Source organism: Brassica rapa, chromosome A07, assembly GCF_000309985.2.
Source record: "Brassica rapa cultivar Chiifu-401-42 chromosome A07, CAAS_Brap_v3.01, whole genome shotgun sequence".
NCBI lineage: Eukaryota > Viridiplantae > Streptophyta > Magnoliopsida > Brassicales > Brassicaceae > Brassica > Brassica rapa.
The window spans coordinates 14,583,002-14,609,342 of record NC_024801.2 but is presented as its reverse complement, the minus strand read 5'-3'; the positions used below and the strand labels follow the sequence as shown (position 1 = coordinate 14,609,342).

Below are 26,341 nucleotides of genomic sequence, written 5' to 3'. Positions count from 1 at the left end.
TATGTCAATAATCTCAACGGATCACGAGGCTAAACTGATTTAAAGAAGAAATATCAAAAACACTAATACATATATATGTGTTCCATAAAAAATATATAAATGTAGTACTGGAATGAGCAAAGGTCAACATCACACGTAAAATAAATGCATGTCAAGATTAATGTACAACCGGTCAAATTAATTAGAATCGGTCCCCGTTTTAATTAAATTCGCGAGCGTCATCGTGGCCCTTTGTTACGTATTATTTGATTGCCAAATCTCAAGTTATGTATATATGCATGTAATGTAATGTGTATTACAGTATTACAGTATTTCTTAACACCATATATCACGGTTGCTATGACGTCCGTGTAAGAATTTTATGCGAACAAATGAAAATTTCTTATGTAATTTCTTCAGCAATTAATACTTTGAGAAAGTGGTTGTTATGTAAAGGTAAAAAGTAATTCCAGGTCGCTGATGTATGAGTGCACTGTACGCAGTCCAAGTTTCACACACTGGTTTCATTGATTACCGTAAGACGGTACATGAGGCTAGATATTCAATGATCTATCTTTTTTTTTTGTTTCCTTGTAAGCATAAAACACGATCGTAAACGTAAGTAACCTGTATATTTTGATATGAATGTATACATGGCATAGCAATAAATAATCAAATAGAGAATGGCTACTAATTTGGCGGTGGACAAATACCGGAGATGCATAGAAATGGCGTTTTCTATTTACTATTTTGCAAAACTCCAAACTTATTTTTGTCTTGCAAATTTACAATTTGATCCCAGTTCGACAATTTTTTCAAACAGTGAACATACAATAATAATAGACCACTGATCAATGACACTTGATCGGTCGGGTGTTTTTGGATATATTATATGATATCTGTTAGGACTTTTCATTTTCTTTGTTTTCGATAAAAAGTATTTTTATAACGATGAAAATGAGATTTTAACGGTCAAGGAACAACTATGGAAGTATTCATAGTTGTTTGATAAGTCTAGCAAGCGATGAAGTGAACACATCGACGCCATTTGGTAATATATGCTACTATCTATTAAGCTTTTAACAACGACGTGTGATTAGAATGATTAAAGTGAAACGGGACATGGTATTTAACTATATATCGATATTTTCTGAAATATCAATATACATTATATTGAGATTTTTTGACGACAAAAGCTTAAAACGCCCTTTGCTTTGCTAATGATGTGACAGAAATAAAGAGATAAATGCGCCTTTAAACAAAAATAGCTATCATTATGTAATATACATAACCAATCCATTTTTAAAATGTACTAGATTCGTTTTCCGCGCTACGCGCGGATTACATGATTCAAATTTGTTAATTTACAAAAAATTTCACTACATTTACAATATTACTAATTGTTTATAAAACATTTTAAAACACAATAATTTTATAGTTCATTTACAATAATTTATTTTATTTGTTTTAAATTTTGAGTGAAAGCATATTTTAAATCATGTGATATACAATATTCTAAATTGAAAAATTTTACTGCTGAAGGATCAATTTTTTTTAAAAAGTATTATATTATATTAAATTAAATCACAGATTAATACAAAACTATACATGTCTTTAGTTGTAATTACAAAAGAGAAATATCCTAGGATAGACCTAAAAAAGTTTTTATAACAAATATAGACCTCAAATATCAAAATGACCAAAAAAGTTTTATTAGGGGTGTATTTTTGGGTTTAGGATTTATAATTTAGGGCTTAGGGTTTATGATTTAGGGTTTAGAGTTAAGGGGTAGGGTTTTGGGAGTATGATTTCAAATTTTAAAAACTAAAAAATATTAAAATTTTCAAAATAAAAAAAGGTCTATTTGAGAGAATTGCCCATAACAAAATTAGTTAGATATTTTAAAATTTTGTTTTAGTTAAAATGAAATATAAATTTAATTTTAAAATAAATACGACATTAACTAAATATTTAAAAGTTTTGTTTAAAATAAAAATGAAATATAAATTTATTTTAAATAAATTTGAAATTACTTAATTATCCAAATATTTATTTTAATGATAAAATGAAATATATATGTTTTAATGAAAAAATGAAAAAAAAGATATGAAAATATTTTATTCAGATAGAATTTCAGAGTAAATATAGTAAAGCATGTGTATAGTAAATCATTATTAAGCACAGTTGCTTCCTGCCTTGTGCACCCAACTTTGACCTGGTACAAACACAGATCATGACAAGTTAGTTAATTAACTATAAATATCCAAACTTTGTATTACATGCTTCTGCTTCTAGAATTATCAATCTAGGAAAATAAAAGATTCCTGAAGTCAAGATCACATCCAACATGAGTTTGTAATAAAGATAGCAATATCGTTGCGTTAACATCCCATGAAAAATCAGCAATTGGAGCTACGTTTTCAGTGTATTATATGACCAATCCCATATGTATATAATATACTAATGATCAAGCATGCATTCTCCAAATTTTTTGAAAAGGAAGTGGCATAAAATAATTTGAAAAGGAAGATATGTATACTTTGTTATATGAAATCACCAGTTACACTTACTTATTTGGTTTTTCAAAAAGTAGTCAGAGTTTTCCATCTTTATCATGCACTATTATTGGCATATTTTGCCTCGTGCTATTGAACTCAAGAATGTTCAAGACTTTGTACAACCTGCAACAAAAAGCCATTTCAGGACTCGAGTTAAAGATTAGATTAAATTTTGATGGCATACATCAAAGAAGAGATGGATAATTTTGTCAATTTGGTTGATGTGTTGAACTCTAGATCTGGCCTCGTTGACATAGCTGGTTCTGCCAATTCGAGATGTAATATTCCGCACAAAATAACATTGAAAACTTGACCCTTCTGTTTGAAGAAATATATAGGAAATTCACCTTTGATTGATCAAAGTTCTGAGCTGGGAAGCCTTGAAACTGGGAAAGGGAAGCTTCACATCAAACAAAGGATTTCCCTCGATCAGCTTCTGCAACACAGTATACATTATATTTCTGGCTGATTTTGTATCAACATATTTTAACAATTTCTCGTTTTCCTTGTGGAGATATCAAACACACACACACACACACAAACACACACACTCTTAAACACCAAAGTGTATGCTTTCCAGAAAATTCAGTTATATAAAGTGAACAGAAAATTTACCTAAAATTCTCTAGAGTCAGAAGCTGAGTGATCTCTTTGTAAAGTTAGTTGAAAGCCGCAAAAACTTTCAGGTCTGTGGCTAATATTTGAGCAGATTTGCTTTGTCATTTCTGCAAAAAATCATACAAACACTATTAATCAAGAAAGAGCATAGACAAACCATACATTCGAGCAATAATTTTTTTTTAAAAACAAATCATTACCAGTCTGGAGCTTCAATATACTTATGCTTCCTAATCTCAAAGGAATTTTTCATAACAGTATCAATTATCATGACTAAATTTAAAAGCTTAATTTCGTCGATGTATAATATCGAATCAAATCAGATCAGATTTAGAACATTAAACTTAACATAAGCTTACCAAGAGTTTATGAAGAGATTCAATACGAAAGTTCTCGAACGAAAAAACATCTTTCATCTTCTGCTACGTCGTCTCTTCGGCAGTGGCGATTCAGTTGCAGGGATCTAAATGGCCGATCTAGACAGAAATTTGCGTACTCTGATCATAATACAAACTCTAACTCTTCTTCAACACGCCTCGACTGGATTTCGTGCAGTTGAGTTGGAGTTTGTCCAGCCATAGCTGCGGTAGGTATTTTCATATAACTTTGGAGAATACTTGAGCTTCGTAAGTGGCTAAAGGGTTATATAGATGGAGATGGGGAAGTTGAAGAGAGTCGTTAGGTTGGGGTTTTTGATCTGATTAAGGTGTTAATGGCTCTGAACAGTGGAGAAAGTGTATCTATCTAGCCGGAATTTTGAAAGATGGTGGTATGAATTATTTAATGGTGTAGTGTAATTTGCCTTAACTATTTTAAGCTTATAAGAATTGTGGAGGTTAGGGTTAACGAAGAAGGAGGAATATGATATGCTATTGGCTGGAATGATACATTGAATTGGTGTGAAGGTTTTGTGAGGCCCAGCAATTTGTCATTAAGAAATTCATAATGACATGACTAAATGATTGGTTCTAAATATTTTATCATATGTGGCATGCCTAAGAATGCTTGAAATTAGTTGCTTTTATATAGTGGGATAGTTGAAAATGTTTAGAAATAAGATATTCACACATAGATATTACATTCTGCAAGTAATAAATTTTGGAACATTTATTATTTAGCTTTCCAAAGAGGTGTGTAATGTGTCTTGGCATACTCCTCATATTAATTTGGTTACTATTATTATAACTTCATTTTGCCACATTGGGTTTTTCTTTATAAAAAAAACTTTGTATGGAATCTTTCTGGAAAGCTTAAGCTATAAAGGAATTGGGCAAAAGCTCTAAAAGAGCTTCAGATAAGAAAAAGCTTACGGAACAAAATTTAGCTAGCAAATCACGTGTAAGAAGATGCCAGGATTGATTAATTAATACAAAACAAAAGATAAGATACTTTTAAGATAATGAATTTATACCTTATTCTCATTGGATTGGTTATGTGCGTCCCTTAACGGGTAAGCAAAAAATCTAATGTACAAGTGAAACCCATAACGAATGAAAATCTAGAGCTTTATCGTAATCAGTCAGTCAGTCAGTCCATTGGTTGGGCACATGATTCTCTCAAAAATAAAATGCTCTGCTTTATTTCCAGCATTTGAATTAATGATAAAACTAGATTTTAACCCGCACACCCGTGCAGAGTAACATTTTATTTATAAATAAAAAATTTTATATTATTTTATATATAATAATTTATGATAATATATTGCTGTCATTTTAAAAATAACTAAATAGATGATATATAGTCCTAAATTAAAATTTAACATATGTTAACAATTTTATTTTTTGTAAAAATTATTACATAATATATGAATATTAATCATTTTAAAAAGTGAATGATATCTTAGTCACTTTAAACGATGAATAATATTTTATTTATTTATCTTACTGAAAGTTTTTTTTCAAAATATATTGATTTACCAATTCAACATAATTTTAATATGTTTGCAAAAAACATAATTTTAATATGTAATTCATTAATTACTTCTATTTTAATATAATATAAAATATACTTATAAAATTTATAAAATTAGCAAAAAAAATCATTATTTTGTTTATAATAAAAATTTAATTAAAATTAATTTATAATAATATTATACTACTAATTTCGAAATTAATCAGTGCATTAATTGAAAGAATATTTAAATTTTTAAAAATATTTTGTTAGATTTTTTTCTCAACAGATTTTGTTATTCCTAAAACTAAAATTTAAATTTATAATTAAAATGGATTTGTTATTAATATCTTTATAATTATTTAGAAATGTTATACATTAAATAAACTAATGTAAACAGTAAAAAACAAAATTTGAATATATGGACCTAGACTTCTAGTATGACTATTTTGTAGTAGATAAAAATGGTACTTCTCTTTTAATAGAGAAGATGTCAAATATACTTATAAAATTTATAAAATTAGCAAAAAAATTCATTATTTTGTTTATAATAAAAATTTAATTAAAATTAATTTATAATAATATTATACTACTAATTTCGAAATTAATCAGTGCATTAATTGAAAGAATATTTAAATTTTAAAAAAGATTTTGTTAGATTTTTTCTCAACAGATTTTGTTATTCCTAAAACTAAAATTTAAATTTATAGCTAAAATGGATTTGTTATTAATATCCTTATAATTATTTAGAAATGTTATACATTAAATAAACTAATGTAAACAATAAAAAAATTATTTGAATATATAGACCTAAACTTCTAGTATGATTATTTTGTATTAGATAAAAATGGTATTTCTCTTTTAATAAAGAAGAAGTTTGCTGAAATTAGTGCAAAGACCCCGTGATCAGCCGTTACGGTTTTCACTAAATTTTATGCAAATCGAGATTTACGTTTTGGACATTTATTGTAATATTTTTAGCCTTTTAATATTTTCGGAAAGTTTAACTTCATAAACAATAGGAGTCGTACTTTTTGATTCGATGCGGAACGCACAACAATTACAAAACATAACCACGCAGTACGCATCATTGTCACATTATTTAAGGTTTTTTTTTCTATGATTCTTTCTTAAGGAAGACAACATCGAGAAGAGTAGCTTTGATAACCAAGCACACTATATATACACTGAACCTCTCCTCTTCTTTTGGTAAACCGGGGCTAAGGTCAACAACACTAGTGGCTATACCGTTGATAGAGTAGAGATCCAAAGAACACTTTATTGATAGAGAAGAAGGATTACAAACAATAAGGATCGCGCTCTGATGTCGATCGGATCAGTGATCTCACGTCGTCGATCACCACCAAGCTCATACGACATGCGCCATGGCCAAACTGTTCATTAATAGCATAATCCTATCTACTCTTAGACTCTTTTCTTTTATACTCTCTGGATTGCAACTGCGACCCTCTGTTCCATTCCCAGTCTTCACTCCGCTTCTTCTAATGGTTCATCTCTGCCTCCACGCCATCATACTTACTCTAGTGACACCTATCAATCGTCTACAACCAGCTCAAACATTGCAGAACCAGTGGTTAGACCATTAAGAACCCCCTAGTAACTATGTCCTGTGCCTACGTAAGAACCTTTGATAACGGCTGATCGTGACGATGGGATCACCTCCATCACCATATTAGCGATGTGAGGTAGATGAGTCACCGAGTCAACACGTAGAAACCATTAAATGGGTCTAACTTATTATTGGACCGATTGTTTAAAGCCTACTGTGTTTATACAAAAAGATAAAACTCAGAATTCATGACCGATGTCAAATATTAAATTGCAACAGATGAATCTAGGGTTTAGTTTTGATTGTGAAGGTAACACACTTATGTTTATTAGTTTTTAATTTACATATTTTCTCTAGTTTTTTTCCTTTGAACACCATTTTCTCGGGCTTACAAGTGTGTTAATTGTCATATATTTCAAACATGATAAAAAAATACAGCATATGTTGATTTTAAGGATATATACTAAACATATTTTACATTTTTTGCCTTACTTTACAAAAGTTATGAAAAACAATATAGCTTTTATAAGACAACAAACGCATATAAGTTTTATGGGGTTATAATTAGCAATAGACAAACATAAAATTCGTAGTTACTGCCTGTTCTTCCCTTCGCCGTAATACACATATTGCAGTACTTCAGTATTAGTAAGGAAACTAATTAAAATGTGATTGATTTGGATGTTTGAAGAAATAAAATAACTGAAAGAGACAACAGACCTAATCACAATCACGCAGACCATCCCATTTTGGGCTCCACTACTTTTGACAACAAAAGCCCATTAATAGGGCGGCTCGGGTTCGACCCTTCTTTAACCACACACATACACTCCAAATGAAAATATCTTATATTTATGGAACAATAATAGGCAGTAGGCACTATGACGTTGTCAACTTTCAGCTAGATCCGCCGAACACTTTTTCTTATAATACTACATACGATAATAATTATCGATGTTTTTTCCCACAGGAGAGCTATTTTGTTTCTGAAAGAGTGTACACATATTACTTTAATATTTTGTCGCCGTTAGATTTTTTTTTCTTTTTTCACTGGAAGGATTTGCTATAATTAAAAACCAAGTCAATATTACAAAAGTCCAACCGGGCAAAAAAGAAAATATATAAACGACTCAATAGGTCCAACAAAAAAAAAACCATAGGTAAAAACGCAGCCGACTCGATCACCACGCGAAACATTTGGCGTGACCGAGACACGTGTCCACCATGCGAGTCACCACCGATCTTCAGCCAGCAGAACGATTCCAGCAATGGTCTAACCGGCAGATCCACCGGAAACACACCGGAACAGGATCCCATTCAAAAAACCTCAGCGGAAACGATAACAGAATTGAAGGCGCTTGAAACTTGAGCGTGAGATCTATCCATGATCTCACGAGCCAAAGGATCTTTCTTCTTTGATGAAGTTCCAATCAAGAGACAACGAACTCAAACCAACGAGAATCGAACCGATTGAAACAAAAAAGCTTGAAGAAGAAGAGATCAGACAACCGGGATAAACGAAAGATGCTCAACCAGAACCATCTTTACGATTGATCGAGTCAAACACAGACTCACGTTTCCAATAGAATCAATCGTCATCAATCATCCCTTAACCATCGAACATCGAAACCGAGGAAGGAAAGTCGATTGCAAAGGGGAAGAACAGAAATGCCGGTCAAACGAAACCGGGATAACCCCGGTGAGAGCCGCCGTCAACACCAAAGGGACATAACACGGAGACAAAAGCCGGCGAAACGGAGCTGAGGAAGCCACCGCCACCCAGAGACAAAAGCCAGCCGTTCACCAGCGGAGGAGAAGGCGAGAACGCCAAAAACAAAATCTGGTCAGTTGAACCGAAGCCGGAGAACAAAAAGGATGATCTCTCTCACTCTCAAACAATCTCTAACCTCTCAAATTTTTTTTTTTTTGTTGATAAGAGAGGAAGAAAAACGAGAGAGAACTCTCTCTCTAGGAAAGGAGAGAGACTAACCTCACCGCCATTAGATTTTGGCTCTGAAAATCATCAATATATTAATTGAAAATTATTTAAAAATAAAACTAATATTTTATACTAATTACAAAAAAGACTTAATGATGTGTCACTTAATTAGAATATCATTTTGGTTTACGTGGCATCATACTAATCAATTGAATAATTTGTAGGTCCAAAATTCAATTGATAGGTAACATTATATTAACCTAAAATATAAGAAGCGTGTGTTGCTTCCTTAAATAAAAAATTACGGTATTACTTTGTATGATTAACATATATATGACAATTAATGATTATGAATAATAAAAATTTGATAACAATTTTGTAACTTCCTCATTTTTGTTTAGTTTAATATTATTAAAAGAAATTAAACAATCACATTAACTATATAATAAAAAATTAGAGTTTTCTTGTATGATATATTTTGAATTTTTTAAAATGACTATAAATTACAAAAATGTTAAAAATCCCACTTTAAAATTTTTGTAATCAATGGTTTATTATTTTTTGTTATAACAAGATACAGGTGACCATATAAAATCATATTAATATAAAATTTTATTTAATAGATATTCATATTAAATATATATATATATATATATGTATATATATATTTTTTTTTTTAATACTGTTTAATTAAAATATGTACCATTTAAAATACATAAACATGTTAATTTTGAAATTTGCATTGAAAAAGTTCTGAGACCTTAATATTTTAATTTTGAAATTTTCATCGAAAAAATAGCACATCATTAATTTTGGGATTAATGGTTTAAATATTTTGTTACATCAAATATACAAATGTTAATAAAACAATATGAGTAGGAAGCCTCAATAATATATATTTATATCAATATCAATATCATTGAAATTTAATTATACACAATAAATAAAATGATTATTTTGATTTGTTTGCCATAAAAATATTGTTAATAAACAAGAGATATTATTTTGATTTATGTGACTACTCTAATATCTTATATATTCACTAAGAAACAATTGATTACTCTAGCAAGTGTAAGATTTTATTAATTAATATTGTTCGAAAATCTTACAAGAAATCGATACAACGAAGATTGATTTTGAAGCTATTAAAATCACACCTAGCGAGAACATGAATTGCATGACAAACTTGATTTCTTAATCCTAACTAAGGATGTCAAACCAGGTCCGGTCCAACCCGGAAATATTTTGGGCCTAGAATTCAAAGCCTGGCCCGGCCTTTATAGGGATATAGGGCTTTTCGGGCTGTTATGGGCTTTTCGGAAATTATTTTGTCATTGTCACTTCCATAGTTTTAATACATGCGGATTTTCATTAAAATAGTTTCATTTAAAAAATATATAAAGTGAGTTTAAAATTTTCTTCTTTTTCAAATATGTTTTATTTTTTCGTATGCTTTAAAAACATATTATAAACAAACTAAATTTAATAAGATTTAAAGTAATAAATATCAATTAAAACTAAACATATAAGAGAAAAAATTATGATAAACATGGTCAAACATTTCATACTTTGTATTTTTTTTTAAAAAGCATGTTATACATGAAAAAAGAAGGTACATTTGCAAAATTTTAAATGTAACACTTGGAATGATGAAACAATAAAGTGCATTAACAATTTATATAATTGCTTTATTAGAGTTTGGATAAAATATTAAAATAATATTTCAACACTAATAATGGTTTCGGTTACATGAATGATAATATTTAAGTTCAAATATAAAATTTTGGGTTTTCGGGTCGGTTCTAGTCCAAACAGACTTAGGTCCAAAATACCCAAAGCCTAAATGGACTTAGTCCGAAAGACCCAATTTTTTGGGGCTTATAAAACGAAACCTAAACCCGATAATTTTTAGGGCTTGACGGGTTCGGAGTGCGGACTTCACCCCTAATTGATATGTCTAATCCTAACACCCTTTATATTTGTCACAACAGCGACATATAGTATATGAAAGTGTTGATTGACAATCTGAAATGATAACATTTTTTAAGTTAAACCCATTGCTTTCTTTAAATAGGACTAGAACAATTTTTAATGATTAAGTAAATGAGCTATGTACATAGTAAAATATGTTTTGGTTTAAAAATTGTTGCATACTCAAAATAAATATGAATCATCATCATTTTCGTTTAAAATTTTGTTACAATAAAAATATAGGGTTAAGAGAAAAATCAAATTTGAATTGAACTTAATCAAAAAAATAGTACTGAACTTCAACCAAAACTGATTAAGATTAAACCACCAAAAGAGGAGTACCAAAAGTAAACTATGCAATTTACGCTTTATATGGGCTTTACAGTTTAGTTTACAAAAAGAACAATATCTAACCACGTAAAAACCAACAGTAATTACAGATTTACCGTTGCAGATTAAACGACCAAAAGAGGAGTAGTTTTGCCTTGTTAAGAATAGTGAACATGGCATGTCATCAAATTTACACGTGGGAATATACGACGTGTACACGTTGATTTAATGGAACACAGCTGTTGAGTTTCTGTCCAGAAGTTTTAAGTTATTTTTGGGTCAAAAACAGTAGTCTTTTTTTGGTCAAACAGTCAAAAACAGTAGTTTTTTGGGTCAAACAGTAGTATTATGCTGAAGTAGTGCATGTTCCACGTGCCTATTTGTTGCACCACTCTCTCTCTTTTCCACCAGGGGCCAATGATTTGAAAAAATTACAATATGACATACTTTCTCATCCTCTATCTACACTTGGACATACTTCCAAATTGTGGAGTACTTTTTTGTTGTGATTTCTCTGAAATGCCCTTTTAACTAAACAAACCAAATATTTCTTTTTAATCAATTAAGTATTTTTTTTATTTATATCTAATTTTCTACTTTACTCTTTGCTCTTCTGTCGTAAAACAATCCTAAGTAACTATATACTAATTCTTCATCCACTGACGGCAAAGTGTAGAATCTGAAAATATTTTTACAAACCATAATCCACTTTTGTCTCTCCTCTATTGACAACAAGGTCTATTACTGGCCGTTTGGAAACTTCATGGACAAGAGAGACAGTAAGATCAAGGAGAAGCTCGTGAGCGTGAAGCATTCCACAGAGGTGAAAGCATTCGACGAACAAACCGCCATTGTGAAGCAGAGAGGAAGAAAGTGGAGGTTAAGCTACAAGTGGCGAGCATTGAGAAGCTGATGGAAGAAACCATTAAAGCTCTTCATTCTCAAATCGATGCTCTTAATCAAGACATTGTCAACACTTACGTCTTTGAAAAAACAGAATTAGTTATTGCTCGGTCTTTCTCGTACTCATTTACAAGTAATTAAGATGGAAAATTTCTGTCTTTCTCTTTTGGATTGTTTGTTTCTAGTTTCAAAGAAGATAGCTTTATTTGTAATTTAGTGGATAACAATTTACTGACCACAACCACTATTGTCTATCAAATTGTCGACCAGATCCACAAGACTATCCAATTCATGCCCACATCCACAGGTTTTCGAAGAGACGATTGAACATTTACTCCCAAACACAACTAAACCACAACTATCATGACCACAAATTTTGGGCATACCAACACCATTGTCCACGCTCCTGTCAACTAATTTCACTAACCACGACAATTATGTGTCCATAACCATGCTTTTCACTACATCAAAATTCATGACCACAACTGCTCCTGCCGCACACAATTCAACCACAACTACCTTAACCATGGATTAGACACCAACCATCAGATCAATCTTAAAATAAAAAAATCTATCGGCTGTGCTAAAAGCTCAGAGCTCCGTAAATCTGACACATATTAATTATAAACCCAAGTTACCGCTTTTAGTAGCGATGTACTTCTTTTAACAATAGCCGTCGGATCCCTTTCAAAAATAACTAAATCTAACGGTTCGCAATAAGGCCCACTATCTCATGCACCTACCCATTAATTGCAACCAGACAATCTAACTAGATACTCAAACCTAGTTCCTTCGACCCTTATTTCTTAACCACGAAGTCCATCCCGTCCAACGAAGGGGCATTTTTGGAAGAAAAAATGATAAAGTAAATCACAAAGTACTCCTCAAGTCCACAGTATGTGAAGATGCAAACAAAACAGGAAAAGTAACCTTCTATGTAAACAACTCCAATGATTTTCTTTTGAGAAAACACAGTTGTAATATTGGACGGTGTGTGATATAATTATAAAATAATATATGGACGGTATTTATTTTATAATTTATTCTGTATTCTATGAATTTCCTTGTGGTCATTACGTTGCAAGATAAATAGACCATTAACAGAAAAAAAATATCTACACTCCAATAATTGACTATATGTACGTTTGTGTATTCAAGTTTCCATGTATGTATATGCTTTTTTTTTTTTCCGTAAAAGTTATTTTAATATTAAAAATATAAGGGTCTGAATCCAACAAGGTTGGACCAACACCGAGAAACAAGTTACAATACTAAAGTCCACAAACCGCTGGGCATAAATTTAAAACACTAGACGGGCCTAAGGCCCACACCAATCGACTCAAGCAAGACGGATCAGACTTCCCCTTATGATCCACGCGTCAAGGAGGCAGGACATGTGTTGTAATCTCTTTATCAGCGCGACACGCGTCAACCTTTGCCTCGACCTGACCGTCATCGAAGCGAGAAGCCCCTGAGCCCCGCCACCGAAACCCTCGTTACGCCGGAGCTCGAAACCGGAGAGCTTCCACCGAAACCTCTTTTCTTCAGCTTTCTGACCTCTCTGCGGAGAGCTGTCTCGATCTCTTCGAGATCTCATCCGCCTTATGAGAGCCACGAACCACAGAACTCATCGATCAAACGCTATGTTCGATCCAAAAACGAAACCACCACTTTGTTCCACTAGAGCCGGCGACGCAAGGCTATGTAAGCCTTCATCTCCCGGAGACAGGACCGACGAGGCGATGCTGAAAAAGCCAAACACCTCCCGGAAATTTGAGCCGGCGACGACGGAGCTTTAGTAGCCTTCACCTCCCGGAGAATAACTTCACCACGCTTTCCCCTCCACACGACCGCGCCTTCACTCCAGCAACCCATCCACCGTAGATGACGGTTCACTCCTCGAGCTAGCGCCTCCGGATGAGGGTTAAACCAGAGCTCCGACAAGGCGAATCAAGAGAAGGAAGACAAGAAAACAGACTGCTTAAACGGACAAAACAAGACAAGAGGTTCCGGTGACGGCACGCGCGTAGACGCACGGACCGCTCACCAGAACAAAATCTTCTTTCTCTCTCTTCTCTCTCTTAGCGTGAGCACCAAATGTTTGATTTGTGCATGTTATGTTTTAAATACATTATATTCTCGGGTACTATACTATGTTGCAACGATAGTTAATGAATCAGGCAACTATTGTTCTAAATATTGCATTATCGTTCATAAAATTATGATTTATCAGAACGAAGGAAAAACTAATTCATTACAATTTGGAACGTAAATTTGATTAAAATATTTGACAAAAAAATTGATTAAAATATTCAGAACTATGAACTTTCCCAAGATTCGTGAGCAAGAAGGCATCGCCCTTCAACCATCGTTATCGTCAATCGGCCATCATCAATTCATATATATTTCTTTTGTTTATGAAAATACTTTGAAAACTAGCAGACCATAACCGACACTCCGACCATTGATCGTAGCAACAACAGGCAAAGAGAGTATAATATTTTGGCAGGTTGGAAACACAAAAACATAAACCAATACTACAATTAGGAATGAGCAAAATATCCGTAAATTTTGATTTAATTCACTATTCGTACCCATTCTAATCGAAAAATTTGAACATCTGTAACTCTACAAAACAAAACAAAACTGATATACAATATCCGTAAAAAACTAAGCAAACAAAAAATACGAATATTGAAAAATAGATATCTGATCTGATCATATATAAATAAATTTGAAGAATTATATATAAAAATATTATATTTATAATTTTATATAACTTCGACAATATTTTTATTTACTAAATTTATTATATTATTTATGAGATTTTAAAAAGTAAATAAAATTTGAATTTTGTAATCAAGTATTACTCCATCCGTTTCATATTATTTGTCGTTCTAGAGTTAAAATTTTGTTTCAAAATAAGTGTCGTTTTAATGTTTCAATGCAAAATTTATTAATGAGATTCTCTACTTTATTTTTCTATTGGTTGAAATATGGTTATGTGTGCATAAACCTAATTTTGGAAAATACGCAAAATTAAATGTTTTTTTAATATGTGTGCATAAACCTAATTTTCGTTCTAGGTTTATGCCCAAAGATTAATAAAACATATGATTTTGTATATTTTCAAAATAAAAACACAATTACCTATATAAATAATCATATTTCAACCAATAGCAAAAATAAAGTGGAGAATCTCATTAATAAATTTTGCATTGAAACTCTAAAACGATATTTATTTTAAAACGAAAATTTTGCTCTACAGCGACAATTAAATAAAAACGAAGGGAGTATTATTTTGTATCTTAATATTTTTATTTAATTTTACGGATCAAATCGAATATCTGGTAAAAAAACTAATTTTTTTTTTTGAATATTCGAATAGATACAAATCAAAATGAATTGAATAGTTATTATTTGGACGATGGATTGGATCACGAATACTTCCAAGGATTTGGATATCCGATTTGTGCCTAGTCCCTTACTACATATATATATATATATATATATATATATGTTAAGTTTAAGCAAGCAAGGTACAACTACATCTATTGTTCCCATCACAATAATTAATCTATTACCACTCGTTACACAAATTACTTCAAAGAATTCTACACAAGATTCACAAGCTACAGCTACATCTTAAATTTAGCAGATGTTGGTGTTAAATTTAAGATGCAACTGGTTATTCCTAATAAGACTGTTAGGAATAAAAGTAATGATTTTTTATGGAATAAAAAAATTGGAATGATGTTAAAAGTGGAATAAAAACTGAAATTATAAATGAAATAAAGATTTCACACATTCCATTCATTCACGAAGGTTTATAATCATGAATAAAAAGAATGACTTTTACAAACAATTTATTTTTTTGTTCTATTCTAAAAGTAGAATAAATGGAATTGATTTTGGAAAACATTCATAATAATTGATAAGTAATTCATGGAATCCAATGGAATGATCCATTCCAAATAATTTTATTCAAAAAATGTCATTCCAGTTGCAGCCTTAGAGCATCTCCAAAAAGAAACTCTATTTTGAAGTTTCCAAAACTCCATATTTGAAGTTTAAAAGTGTTATTCTCCAAAAGTAAAACTTCAAACTCGACTTCAAAACTATTTGTATTTTATAATATGGTTCTTATATTTTTCATAACTAATTTGAATTCATCAAACTTTTATAAATAACTAGCACATATATAAACATTTTATAACAATATTAATTAATAAAATTTTATATTATATTATATTAAAATATTCCTAAAATACTAACTTTTATCGATGATATTAATACTCATGAATATATTCGATATGAACAAAAAAATATTTTATGAAAAAGACATCAACAACAACAACCATCCTCAGTAACACAAAACAAATTGGATAATATTTGGAAATTTTGAAGGTTTCAGATCAAACTTACATGACTATTAGTGTTGTTGTAATATTTAAATTTGTGTAATAGTTATGTCTTCATGAAAATTTTTAACAGTTTTTTTGTTAAGTTTCTTCTGTATATTTTTTTGTTGTTTAAATCTAGGTTTAAAATAGTTTAAATCTTATTTTAAAGTTTATTTAATTTATGTGTAAAACTTAAATTTTGCAAACAAAATTTAATATATTTATGATATATAATTTTTAAGGATTAGAACAATAAACGAGAAAATACTTATGAATTATAAATATGATGTATAATTGTAGGGACCAAAATGCAAATAAAAATATGAAACTTCAAATTTGAAGTTTTGAGTAATGAAACTTCAAATATAGAGTCTCACTGAAATTATTTTTTGGAGAGCAAAAAATTTCATATTTAAAATTATATAGTGTTTTTTGGAGATGTTATTAGTAGAAGCATCACAACAACCGAAAGAAGAACAGTAAAACTTATCCTGTTTCTATCTTGCTCGTAACCACAAGCAGTATTTGTTTTATATTACGTATTTAATGCTAGATGTACGCATGGTGAAAACATTTATAAAATGTTGATCAAATCAACATCCGGATTTGATATATCTATTCTATTAAAACAGCTGTGTGACCTATTGATAAATATTTAGTTCAACTAATTATATAAATACTTTTAAATATATAAGCTGCCATGTAACTACCCATTAATAATATAAATATTTTCTAATTTCTCTTTTAGTTGCAACATTTTCGGAACTTCTCTCATACATATAGCGACAGTTACAAGATTTATTTGACGAGTGAAAATAAATAACTACTATATGCTTGACTAACATATAATAAATAAAGGCCACCATCAAGTTTCAGATGTTCATGGTATTTAATTATTTATCATCGCAGAACACTACAATCAGTTATTTTACTTATAATATTTAGTTCTTCGGTTCATATTTTTGGTTTTATAATTAACCTATCAAATATATAGTATAACATTAGCTTTAATGTTTTTTTTTACAAGAAACGACCAAATTTAGAGATCAATATATATATGATTTAAGTAAATTTTAAAAAATCAGTTAATATAATATGGTCACAAATAAAATCATTATGTATTTATTTAATAAAAATAAAATATTTGAAGTTATTTAATATTTATAATATTTACTTTTATAGTGTATCAGGTAATGATTTATGTTTTCATGATTGTGATTTTTACAGGTTATTAAAACAAATATACACTACAACGACATAACTTACATCTCAGCCCAAAAAATAAGATTTATTCAACCATACATTAATTTATTAAATGTTTTACACAGACATTAAATTTATCAGTTAACAAAGAATGTGATGTTAACATATAGTTTAATATGGTTTAACTGAACTTTTAGTAGAAATAAATATTCATATAAATGTATTTAGTTTAACAGGTTTTAAATAGGTTATTGGATTAAAAAATATTTATTAAATGTGATTTTACTTAAAGTTAGTGAAAACTATATTAACCCATTTACGTATATATATATATATATATTAAAAATATTTTTCAAAATTTTTATTCGGTTCTCGGTGCGGGTTGGATTTGATATTGGTTTTCGTATATTACACTTTAAAAACCGTTCGAGTATATAGTCCAGGTCTAATAGAGTAGAGACTTTGATATTAGGGTCGATTCCGAGTCGGGTTTCTGAGTACGAATATTCTTGACTAATTATATTAGGTAACTATTAAGAAAATATAATATGTTGCAAACTTTAGAAATAAAGTTTAAAAATAATTTTTTGGTATGTATATGGCACAAGTTTATAGTTATGCAACTTGACATATTTAATATAGTTACCAAAATTATATTAAATTAAATTAATATTAAACAGAAATTTGATTACAAAAAATAACAAAAATATAAAAATTAAATTTCTCAAAAAAGACACAAGTACATACTTATGAAACTTGGTTTATTTAATATACTTACAAAAATTATCTATTCTATTAAATTCATTATCATACAAAAATATGATTATATAAACACACAAACACATAAATTATGGCTCTGAATGGTGACTGCGATTTGAGCGGTGCGGGACAAGCGGTTTAACTGCGGTGTGGTTTTAACAGTTATAAAAATGTATAAATATATAGTATATGTAGAGATTTTTGTTACTGTTAACTGCGAGGCGGGACGATGGTCACCTTTCGAAGCCTATATTAGGCAATAATTTTAAAAGCAAGAAATATACCCGCCCTCGAGAGGGGGGGGGGGGGGTCAATATCTAGTTAGTTTTAAAACTAAGACATTTAAGACACGATAATACTGTGGGTGTTACCCATATTGAATGTTTGTCGAGTCTATATCGTTATTTTCTTTGACTTGTTGATATAGAAAACGTAAAACTGATTAATAAAACAATTTGTCGTTATATAATGTTCCTTCTATTTTTTAAAATTACACATTTTAGAGAAAATTTTGTTTCAAAAAAATCAATCTTTTATATTTTCAATGCATGTTTTATTAATTAATTGTAAACTTCAAAAAATTTAATTGTACTAATTAAATTTTTATTGGTTTAAAATTATGAAAAAAGATAAACACAAAAAACTATATAAATTTAATGTATTTTATTAAAATATGTGAAAAATCTAGAATATATTATTGTAATTCTTAGAAACAGAAGGAAGTTCTCTCCTTCCCCGTTCTCTCTCAATTATCTTTCACGGGGAGAGATGAGATTTGAGATGTTGTTTTTGATGTTCTCCGGATCTTTTCCGGCGATCTTTGCCCGTTGGTGGGCTTTAGTTCCGGCACATGATGGCATCTTCTGCATGATGTGGTTGGCTTCTGGCTCCGGAGGTTCGCGTTCTTCACGGCGGAGCTTCCGGCTCTTGGCTCCGGTGACTCGACCTTTCCTTTGGTGATGTCACTGGCTCTGGTTTGGCGACTCTTCTCCGTTGGCGTCGTCGGGATTTTATCTGGGTCTCTCCCGGATCTTGCTTGTTCTTCGCTCCTTTGCGAAGATTTCGTTCTTGTCTGCTCTCACTCCTCGGTGATAGTCGTCGGTGGATCCTTTAGACGGGTTTCTGTTCCGGTTTGTTCCGGTGAAACGCCGATTAGGTCTCTGGCGGTGATTTTCTAGCGGTGAAAGTGGCGTTGGGCTTCATTATTGTCTGAAGTTGCCTCGACGGTTTCTCTCTCTCGACGTCCTGTTCCGGTGTGTCTGGTGGATGTTCGGAGATTTGCTCCGGGGGCGATTTCCTCGCCGTGGAGACGTGTCCTGTCTCGCATGCACGTGTCCTTTTCTCGCTTCTGCGTTTAACGCGTGGCAGGCTTTGGAGACGGATTCTGGTTTCTTTTGGGCTAGGGTTTGGTATGGGCCTTCATAGGCTTTTTGGCTTTGTTTCTTTTCGGTTTGGCTGAGCCTTTGGATTTTTCTTTGTATCGGACTTTTGCCCTTTTACCATAATAAAATAATTTTACGAGGAAAAAAAAAAAAAAAAAAAAGAAACAGAAGGAAGTAATAAACCGTTGGAGGAAGGTTAGGGAGAAGGTGCAACGGCGTTGAGGAGCGTGCGGTTGACAAAGAATATCTGACGTTTTATTCGTACTGTACAGATCAAGAGCACCTCTTAATCACGCGTTATCTGACCGCCGCTTTATGGATTACAGTTAAGAGATTTATTTAGATTGTTTTTAATCAATCAGCGGGTTTACACCTTGGATTTGCTTCAAGCAAACAAAAAAGATTAAATCCAATTTTCAGGAAATAAAAGCAATGATGATTTTGCGTTCCAGTTCGGCAGCCTATCTTGTCGTTTTCCCTTCCACATCATCTATCTTTTGATAGCCGCTCAATTTTTTTTTTTTTTCCGCCAAGGATTTAATTTTTATTAATAAAACGGGCCAAGCCCAACATACATGGCCTAAGGCCCAAATACAGAAAAAAAACCTAAAAGCCCAAAAGCCAAACGGCTACAATCTATCACTTTAACGGGCCCGCGGCCCAAACTAAACAAGACCGAACGACGTCGGCAGGACAAACGCATCAAGGAAGCTGGCTGCTGTACACGTGGAAGCATCTGCGCCTTCGGATCGACACGCGTCGCACACCGCCTCGACCTGACCGTCTCCGCCTCGAAACGCCTCCAGATCCATCTCACCGTACCTTCGTTTCGCCGGATCTCATAACCCGCCTCGATCTACCTTCTTCTCCGATGGTCCTCCACCGAAAGCGTCATCGGACAAACCGCGCTCTCATCAGAACCACCCACTCTTCTCTCGGGATTAAAACCCGAAACCACAACCTCACCTTTCCGCCGACAAGAACAACAACCCAACCAAACTTTCACCGCTAACACCCAAACTTCCTACGGGTACCACGCCGGCAGTGTAGAGCTATAGTAGCCTCCACCCTCCGGTAACAAGACGGCGACGACGGAGCTAGGTAAGCCTCCCCCTCCCGGAAACTGAAACCGACGACGGCGGAGCTACAGGAGCCTCCACCTCCCGGAGAAAAACCGACGACGACGGAGCTGTAAAAGCCTCCCCTACCCGGATTCGAACCTTGATCTAAAAATACTTCCTCTCCACCGCAGAAACCCTTCCCCACGACCGCGTCTTCACTCCAGACAAGAACCCGCCATGCACCATAGAATAGGTCTGATCCACAGCTCAGACAAGGCGATAGTGGGGGAGGGATACGAAGAGAGGCACTAAGATAACTTTTAAACGGACGGACCACAGTTCCGGCGACGGCACGGTCGCTCACGCGCCGGCCGTACGCCGGAACCGAATAGATCTACTTTCTCTCACTAAGATGCTCTCTCTTCTCTCCAACCACTAATTGTTTTCTATCTGATAGCCGCTCAATTTACATCACGTTTCTCAAACTTAACATTAATTTCTAACTATATTTACACATATCACATAGTTCACCATGTTGTCACAAATATCTAACCATTTAATGGGTTTTAGATTCTTTATTTTGTTTCGGCGGTCAATCAATAAAAAAAAAAAGAATTCTGGTTCGAGATTCGGTTCATCTGGATGCATTAGATATATAAGAAGTTATATATAGAACAATCAGACAGTTAACCGTTCGCTTTGTTCAGGTAAACCAAACTAAAGACTAGCCTTGTCAAGAAGACAAATACATATGGATTAGGTATGCTTGTGTTTTGTCTAATTCGTTTTTAAAGTCAATTTGTATCATTTTATACAAATCTCATGGAGTGGTATACAGCCTGGCTTATGCTATTGTAGACTCAGACTAACATTTATAAAAAAAACTGACCTTACCTAAACCTAACCGTTTTCGTCTTTATTTCAGATATTTTTTTAAAACATTTTCATCCTCCTCTGAAAATTTAAATTAACCGAAAATAGTGCGAATATTATCAATACCTTTGCTAGTTGGGTTTCGTGATTTTGTCTCTTTAACTTCTAACTTTCACCACGCAGCCACATGCGCGTGCATACACAGCATCCTCAAATCGACCTCGATTGATCTCCACGCTTAACGCAACGAAACCTAAAGATCTGAAAGCTTTTCAAAAAAATCATTACGAAAACGACAAAAGGAAAACACATCGACGTAGTCATGTCACGACGCGTGTCCATTAACAGCTGTATCCCAAACTTTGAAAAACCGCTTGCGTGGAAGAAGCGTTGCCCATAACTTCTCCACCGTCTCAACCGGTTCCCGGTTACACACTCTTAAAACTTCTGTATAAATGTAAGTTTGTCCTCTCTTTAACTTCTCGAAATCGTTTTGTCTATCATCTCTCTCACAACAAAACAGACCTTCTCATCATCTATATACTTTGATTCAATGGCCGATCGTATTAAAGGTCCATGGAGTCCCGAAGAGGACGAGCAGCTTCGCAAGCTCGTGGTTAAATACGGTCCGAGGAATTGGACGGTGATTAGCAAATCCATTCCCGGTAGATCGGGAAAATCGTGTCGGTTACGGTGGTGCAACCAGCTATCGCCGCAGGTTGAGCACCGCCCGTTCTCGGCGGAGGAAGACGAGACGATCGCGCGCGCACACGCGCAGTTTGGTAATAAGTGGGCGACGATTGCTCGTCTTCTCAACGGTCGTACGGACAACGCGGTGAAGAACCACTGGAACTCGACGCTGAAGAGGAAATGCGGTGGTTTCTACGCCTCGACGGAGGATCAACGGCCGGTGAAGCGATCTGTGAGCGATGGTTATCCTCTTGTTGCTAATGGGCTTTTAATGAGCCCAGGAAGCCCAACTGGATCTGATGTTAGTGATTCGAGCACACTTCCCGTTTTAACCTCTGTTGAGGTTTTTAAACCTGTTCCACGTGCTGGTGGTGTTATGTTGCCGCTTCCCATCGAAACGTCAACGTTTTGTGATGACCCAGCGACTTCGCTGAGCTTGTCGCTTCCGGGTGCTGACGTTAGCGAGGAGTCAAACCGTAGTCACGAGTCAACTAATAACAACACTTCGAGGAGCCATAACACCAACACGATGTCGTTGATGCAGTTCTCTGGTGGATTCAGAGGTGCGATTGAGGAAATGGGGAGATCGTTTGGTGGCAACGGCGGCGAGTTTATGGCGGTGGTGCAGGAGATGATTAAGGCGGAGGTGAGGAGTTACATGGCGGAGATGCAGAGAAACCACAATGGTGGTGGAGGATTCAGGGATAATGGAATGATTCCGATGAGTCAAGTTGGAGTTGGAAGAATCGAGTAGACAAATGTGATCTTAGGAACTGTTGGTTCAAATCGTTATGGAAGAAGAAAAGAAAGACTGTTTTTTCTTTCAACATTTGGGATTTAGGAATAATAATTTTGCGTTGTATAGAGGTAATCGAGTGAGCAATCTCGATTCATGATTAAATATTTAAGTTTCTCAACAATTCAAACAAAATAAAAGAAGAGTTTTCTTATTAGCAATGTAAAATGACCTTCCAACGTTGTGTAGGATCACGATAAAAACACATTAAGAGAAATTAGAATACAACGTTGTCTAGGATTGGTGAAGACTTGCACTTGGCAACTAAAGGCACAGCTTTAGGCATGGTAAGACCGGTTCCTTCCGACATGTCAACTGCCATCTCGTCATCCCTCTCCCAATCGAAACACTGGATCAACGACCCTAAAGCTGAGCTCAATACAATTTGGGCCAGCCCCATTCCAGGACACGCTCTTCTACCTATTCCGAATGGTAGAAACTTACCATGATGGGTCTTTAATTCTTCACTGTCGAACCTTTCCGGCTTAAAAGCCTCAGGTTCATCCCATTCCTTGGGATCTCTCTGAATAGCCCACGCGTTGATGAATAGCCATGTACCACGTGGAATATCATAACCAGCTACTTTGCAGTCAACGGAAGATTCATGTGGGACCAGCATTGGCCCAGCAGGATACAGTCGAAGAGTCTCGGAGATCACATTATTGAGATATGTACAATTGCTTGTATCAGATTCCTCCATCAAACGCCCTTTACTTGAGACGACATTGTTTAACTCCGTCTTAGCTTTCGCTAGAACATCTGGATACTTTACAAGGTTAGCCATAGCCCATTCCAATGTCACTGCCGTTGTGTCGGTCCCGGCAACTATCATCACCTGAGTATAATGAAATGATTTATTTTTTGAGTTGAAACCAAAGAAATATATAGTAATTAACTTACCATTACGAGTCCTTTGATGATCTCGTCAGTGTAGTACTCAGGTTGCGAGTCTTGAAGAGTAAGCAAATGAGTGATCACTGTGTTCTTGAACTCTGTTTTTCCTCTGTTTCCTCTGTGCTCGTCCACCAGTTCTTGCAGAAACTTGTCCAATTTGGAGCCAAGTGTCTTCACTCTCGTAACGTATCCATTGTAATCGAACAGCTTCAGAATCGGAAGAAAGTCACCAGCATAAGTACACCCTGCGAGCTCGAACGTTTCGCTTATCAGCTCCCGCACTTCCTTTGCTTCCGCGTTATCCTCGCCGTAGTATCTTTTTCCAGCGACCGTTCTCATAAGGACGTTCAAAGTAAACCCAGAGAGCAACGGTCGTAGCTCCACACGGACAGAGTTGTCTCCTCCTCCTGATGTCGTCGCCTTGTGGATCGTCTGAACGAGAGACCTCACTTCGTCTCTCCGGATCTCGAGCGATTCTTTGAGACGAGCGGCGGAGAAGATCTCCACGGTGCAGATACGGCGGAGGTTTCGCCAGTGGTCTCCGTAGGGAGATACGCTGACTATAGAGTTGTTGTAAGCAACGTATTTACCCAAAGTACTGATAGGCCTGTTTGCGAAAACAACATCATTTTCGTGAGATAAAAACTCCTCCGCTGCGGAAGCTGACGTGACGACCACGGCTCGACAAGAGCCTAGCTTGAGCGAAAACACTGGACCGAGGTTTCGAGAGAGGTCATGCAGGCAACGGTGAACTGGATCTTTGAGCAGGTGGAGGTGTCCGATCACCGGGAAACCTATCGGACTTGGTGGAACATTCAGCTTTGATCGAAAAAGATAAAAAGCCGCTGCAATGAATCCGACGACCAGAGCGAACGAAAGCAAAGTAAACATCTTGTCGCTTTTTTCTGATTTTGTAGCTTTGTGTGCACATCTACCTGGAGCTTTTATGGAGTCCAAAGTCAAAAGATGTAGAACGTGAGCAGCCCACGTTGTGTTTTGCATAAGCCAGGCTGTGCACCACGTTTCTTATATTTTTTATATTAATTGTTTTTTGTAGCACAGGGATCGGTCAATTAAAAAAATGGAATTTGCACTACACACCTATAAAACTAAATTTAATTAGGTATATAGGAAACCACTGTTGGACATTTCATAATCCCACAGATGCCCCTAGTCCTAAATTACCGAAGTATTTTTTTTAATTCGTATGATCATCGAAGCCATTAGTCGCAGTGAAAAACAAATCAATTTTCACCCAATGCTCCATTGCTTTTGAATTTTCACTTTATTAAGGTCTGACTGGTTCAAACGCAGCGGTTGCGGTTGCGGCTGCGGGTGTTTGCGGATGCGGATGGTTGCGGTTTCTAGCGGTTTTAAGAAATTTGTACGACTGGTTATGCGGTTAGAAATTTGTACGTTTGCGGTATACTTATGACTGATTAACTACCAAATACATCAGCGGTTAAATAATAAATTAACAATATTTACATTTTATATAATTATAAAAATATCAAAAATCATAATATTATAATAAATATGAAAATTATATTTAGTAAGTTATAGTTTTTAATTTTTAAAATTATAGAAAATATTTTTATTTTAAAATTTTATAATATTAATTAAAATATAATAGATATATTTTAGTATTTTTATAATTCCATTAAAAAAATTTATTGAATATTTTTATTTTTGTATTTATATGGTTTAAAAAAAAAATTGTCCTCCCGCAACCGCAAACGCTAGCTAATGCAACTTATATCTAAAATCATAGATTTAACTACGATAAGAATATATAATTTTATAAGAACAGTAAATTATTTTATAAATATAAATCATAGGACAACTCAAATATATTAAAAATAAAAATAAAATATTAACCAACCGTTACAATTTAGTTCTTTTGTAAAATTTATATATATGCATGAGACTTCAGAATATTATCGTTATATTAATTTATGTAGTTTGGAATCAGACACTTTAGTTTATTTTTTACTTCATTCTAAGCATAATATATCTTAAGTTATACATAATTTTCGTAAAATATATTTGCATATCTATGACAACAACCACCTAAATTAATCAAAATTGTAATAGATTTAGAATAAAAAATATTATTATTGAATTCAAAGATGCAATCCAATTTATCCAAGTGATAACTAAATCGGTTGTAAAAACAACAAAACCGATTAGATATAACATATATAAATCATATGTATAATCAAAGTAATATAATATTATTAATATAAATGATGCATACAAATTATAAATAAATTTAAAATTAAAAGTAAATAGCAATCAATTATTGTAGTATATTTACTTTAGAAATATTTATACCCGTGCATGAGCACGGAAAAATCACCTAGTCTTGCATGTAACTGAAAAGAAAATAAACAGCAGTTGCTAAGATATATCAATATAATAGTTTTTGTTTTTTGCTTTTTATCTCTATGATTTTCAGGTCTAATGTTTTAGGCATTTAGGATGAGATGGATGCAATTTCATATTTCCTTTGCATTAGTAAA

At 33.4% G+C, this 26,341-nt stretch overlaps 2 protein-coding genes and 1 long non-coding RNA gene across 3 annotated transcripts; 1 reads left to right on the top strand and 2 right to left on the bottom strand.

The window, feature by feature from the left end:
- Positions 1 to 1,881: 1,881 nt before the first annotated feature.
- On the bottom strand, positions 1,882 to 5,251 carry LOC103829519. The gene is made up of 3 exons (XR_001955305.2): positions 3,153 to 5,251; positions 2,885 to 2,973; positions 1,882 to 2,660 (listed from the first exon to the last, which is right to left on the bottom strand). It is a non-coding gene; the product is annotated as an uncharacterized LOC103829519 (long non-coding RNA).
- A 16,659-nt stretch (positions 5,252 to 21,910) lies between these two features.
- Positions 21,911 to 23,085, top strand: LOC103829517 (transcription factor MYB44). Its single transcript, XM_009105186.3, has one exon. It carries the CDS (start codon positions 21,993 to 21,995, stop codon positions 22,881 to 22,883), a length of 891 nt encoding a protein of 296 aa, XP_009103434.1. The 5' UTR covers positions 21,911 to 21,992; the 3' UTR covers positions 22,884 to 23,085.
- On the bottom strand, positions 23,061 to 25,481 carry LOC103829518 (cytochrome P450 81Q32). Its single transcript, XM_009105187.3, has 2 exons — positions 23,826 to 25,481; positions 23,061 to 23,760 (listed from the first exon to the last, which is right to left on the bottom strand). Exons 1-2 carry the CDS (start codon positions 24,819 to 24,821, stop codon positions 23,143 to 23,145), a joined length of 1,614 nt encoding a protein of 537 aa, XP_009103435.2. The 5' UTR covers positions 24,822 to 25,481; the 3' UTR covers positions 23,061 to 23,142.
- Between the last annotated feature and the right edge of the window lie 860 nt (positions 25,482 to 26,341).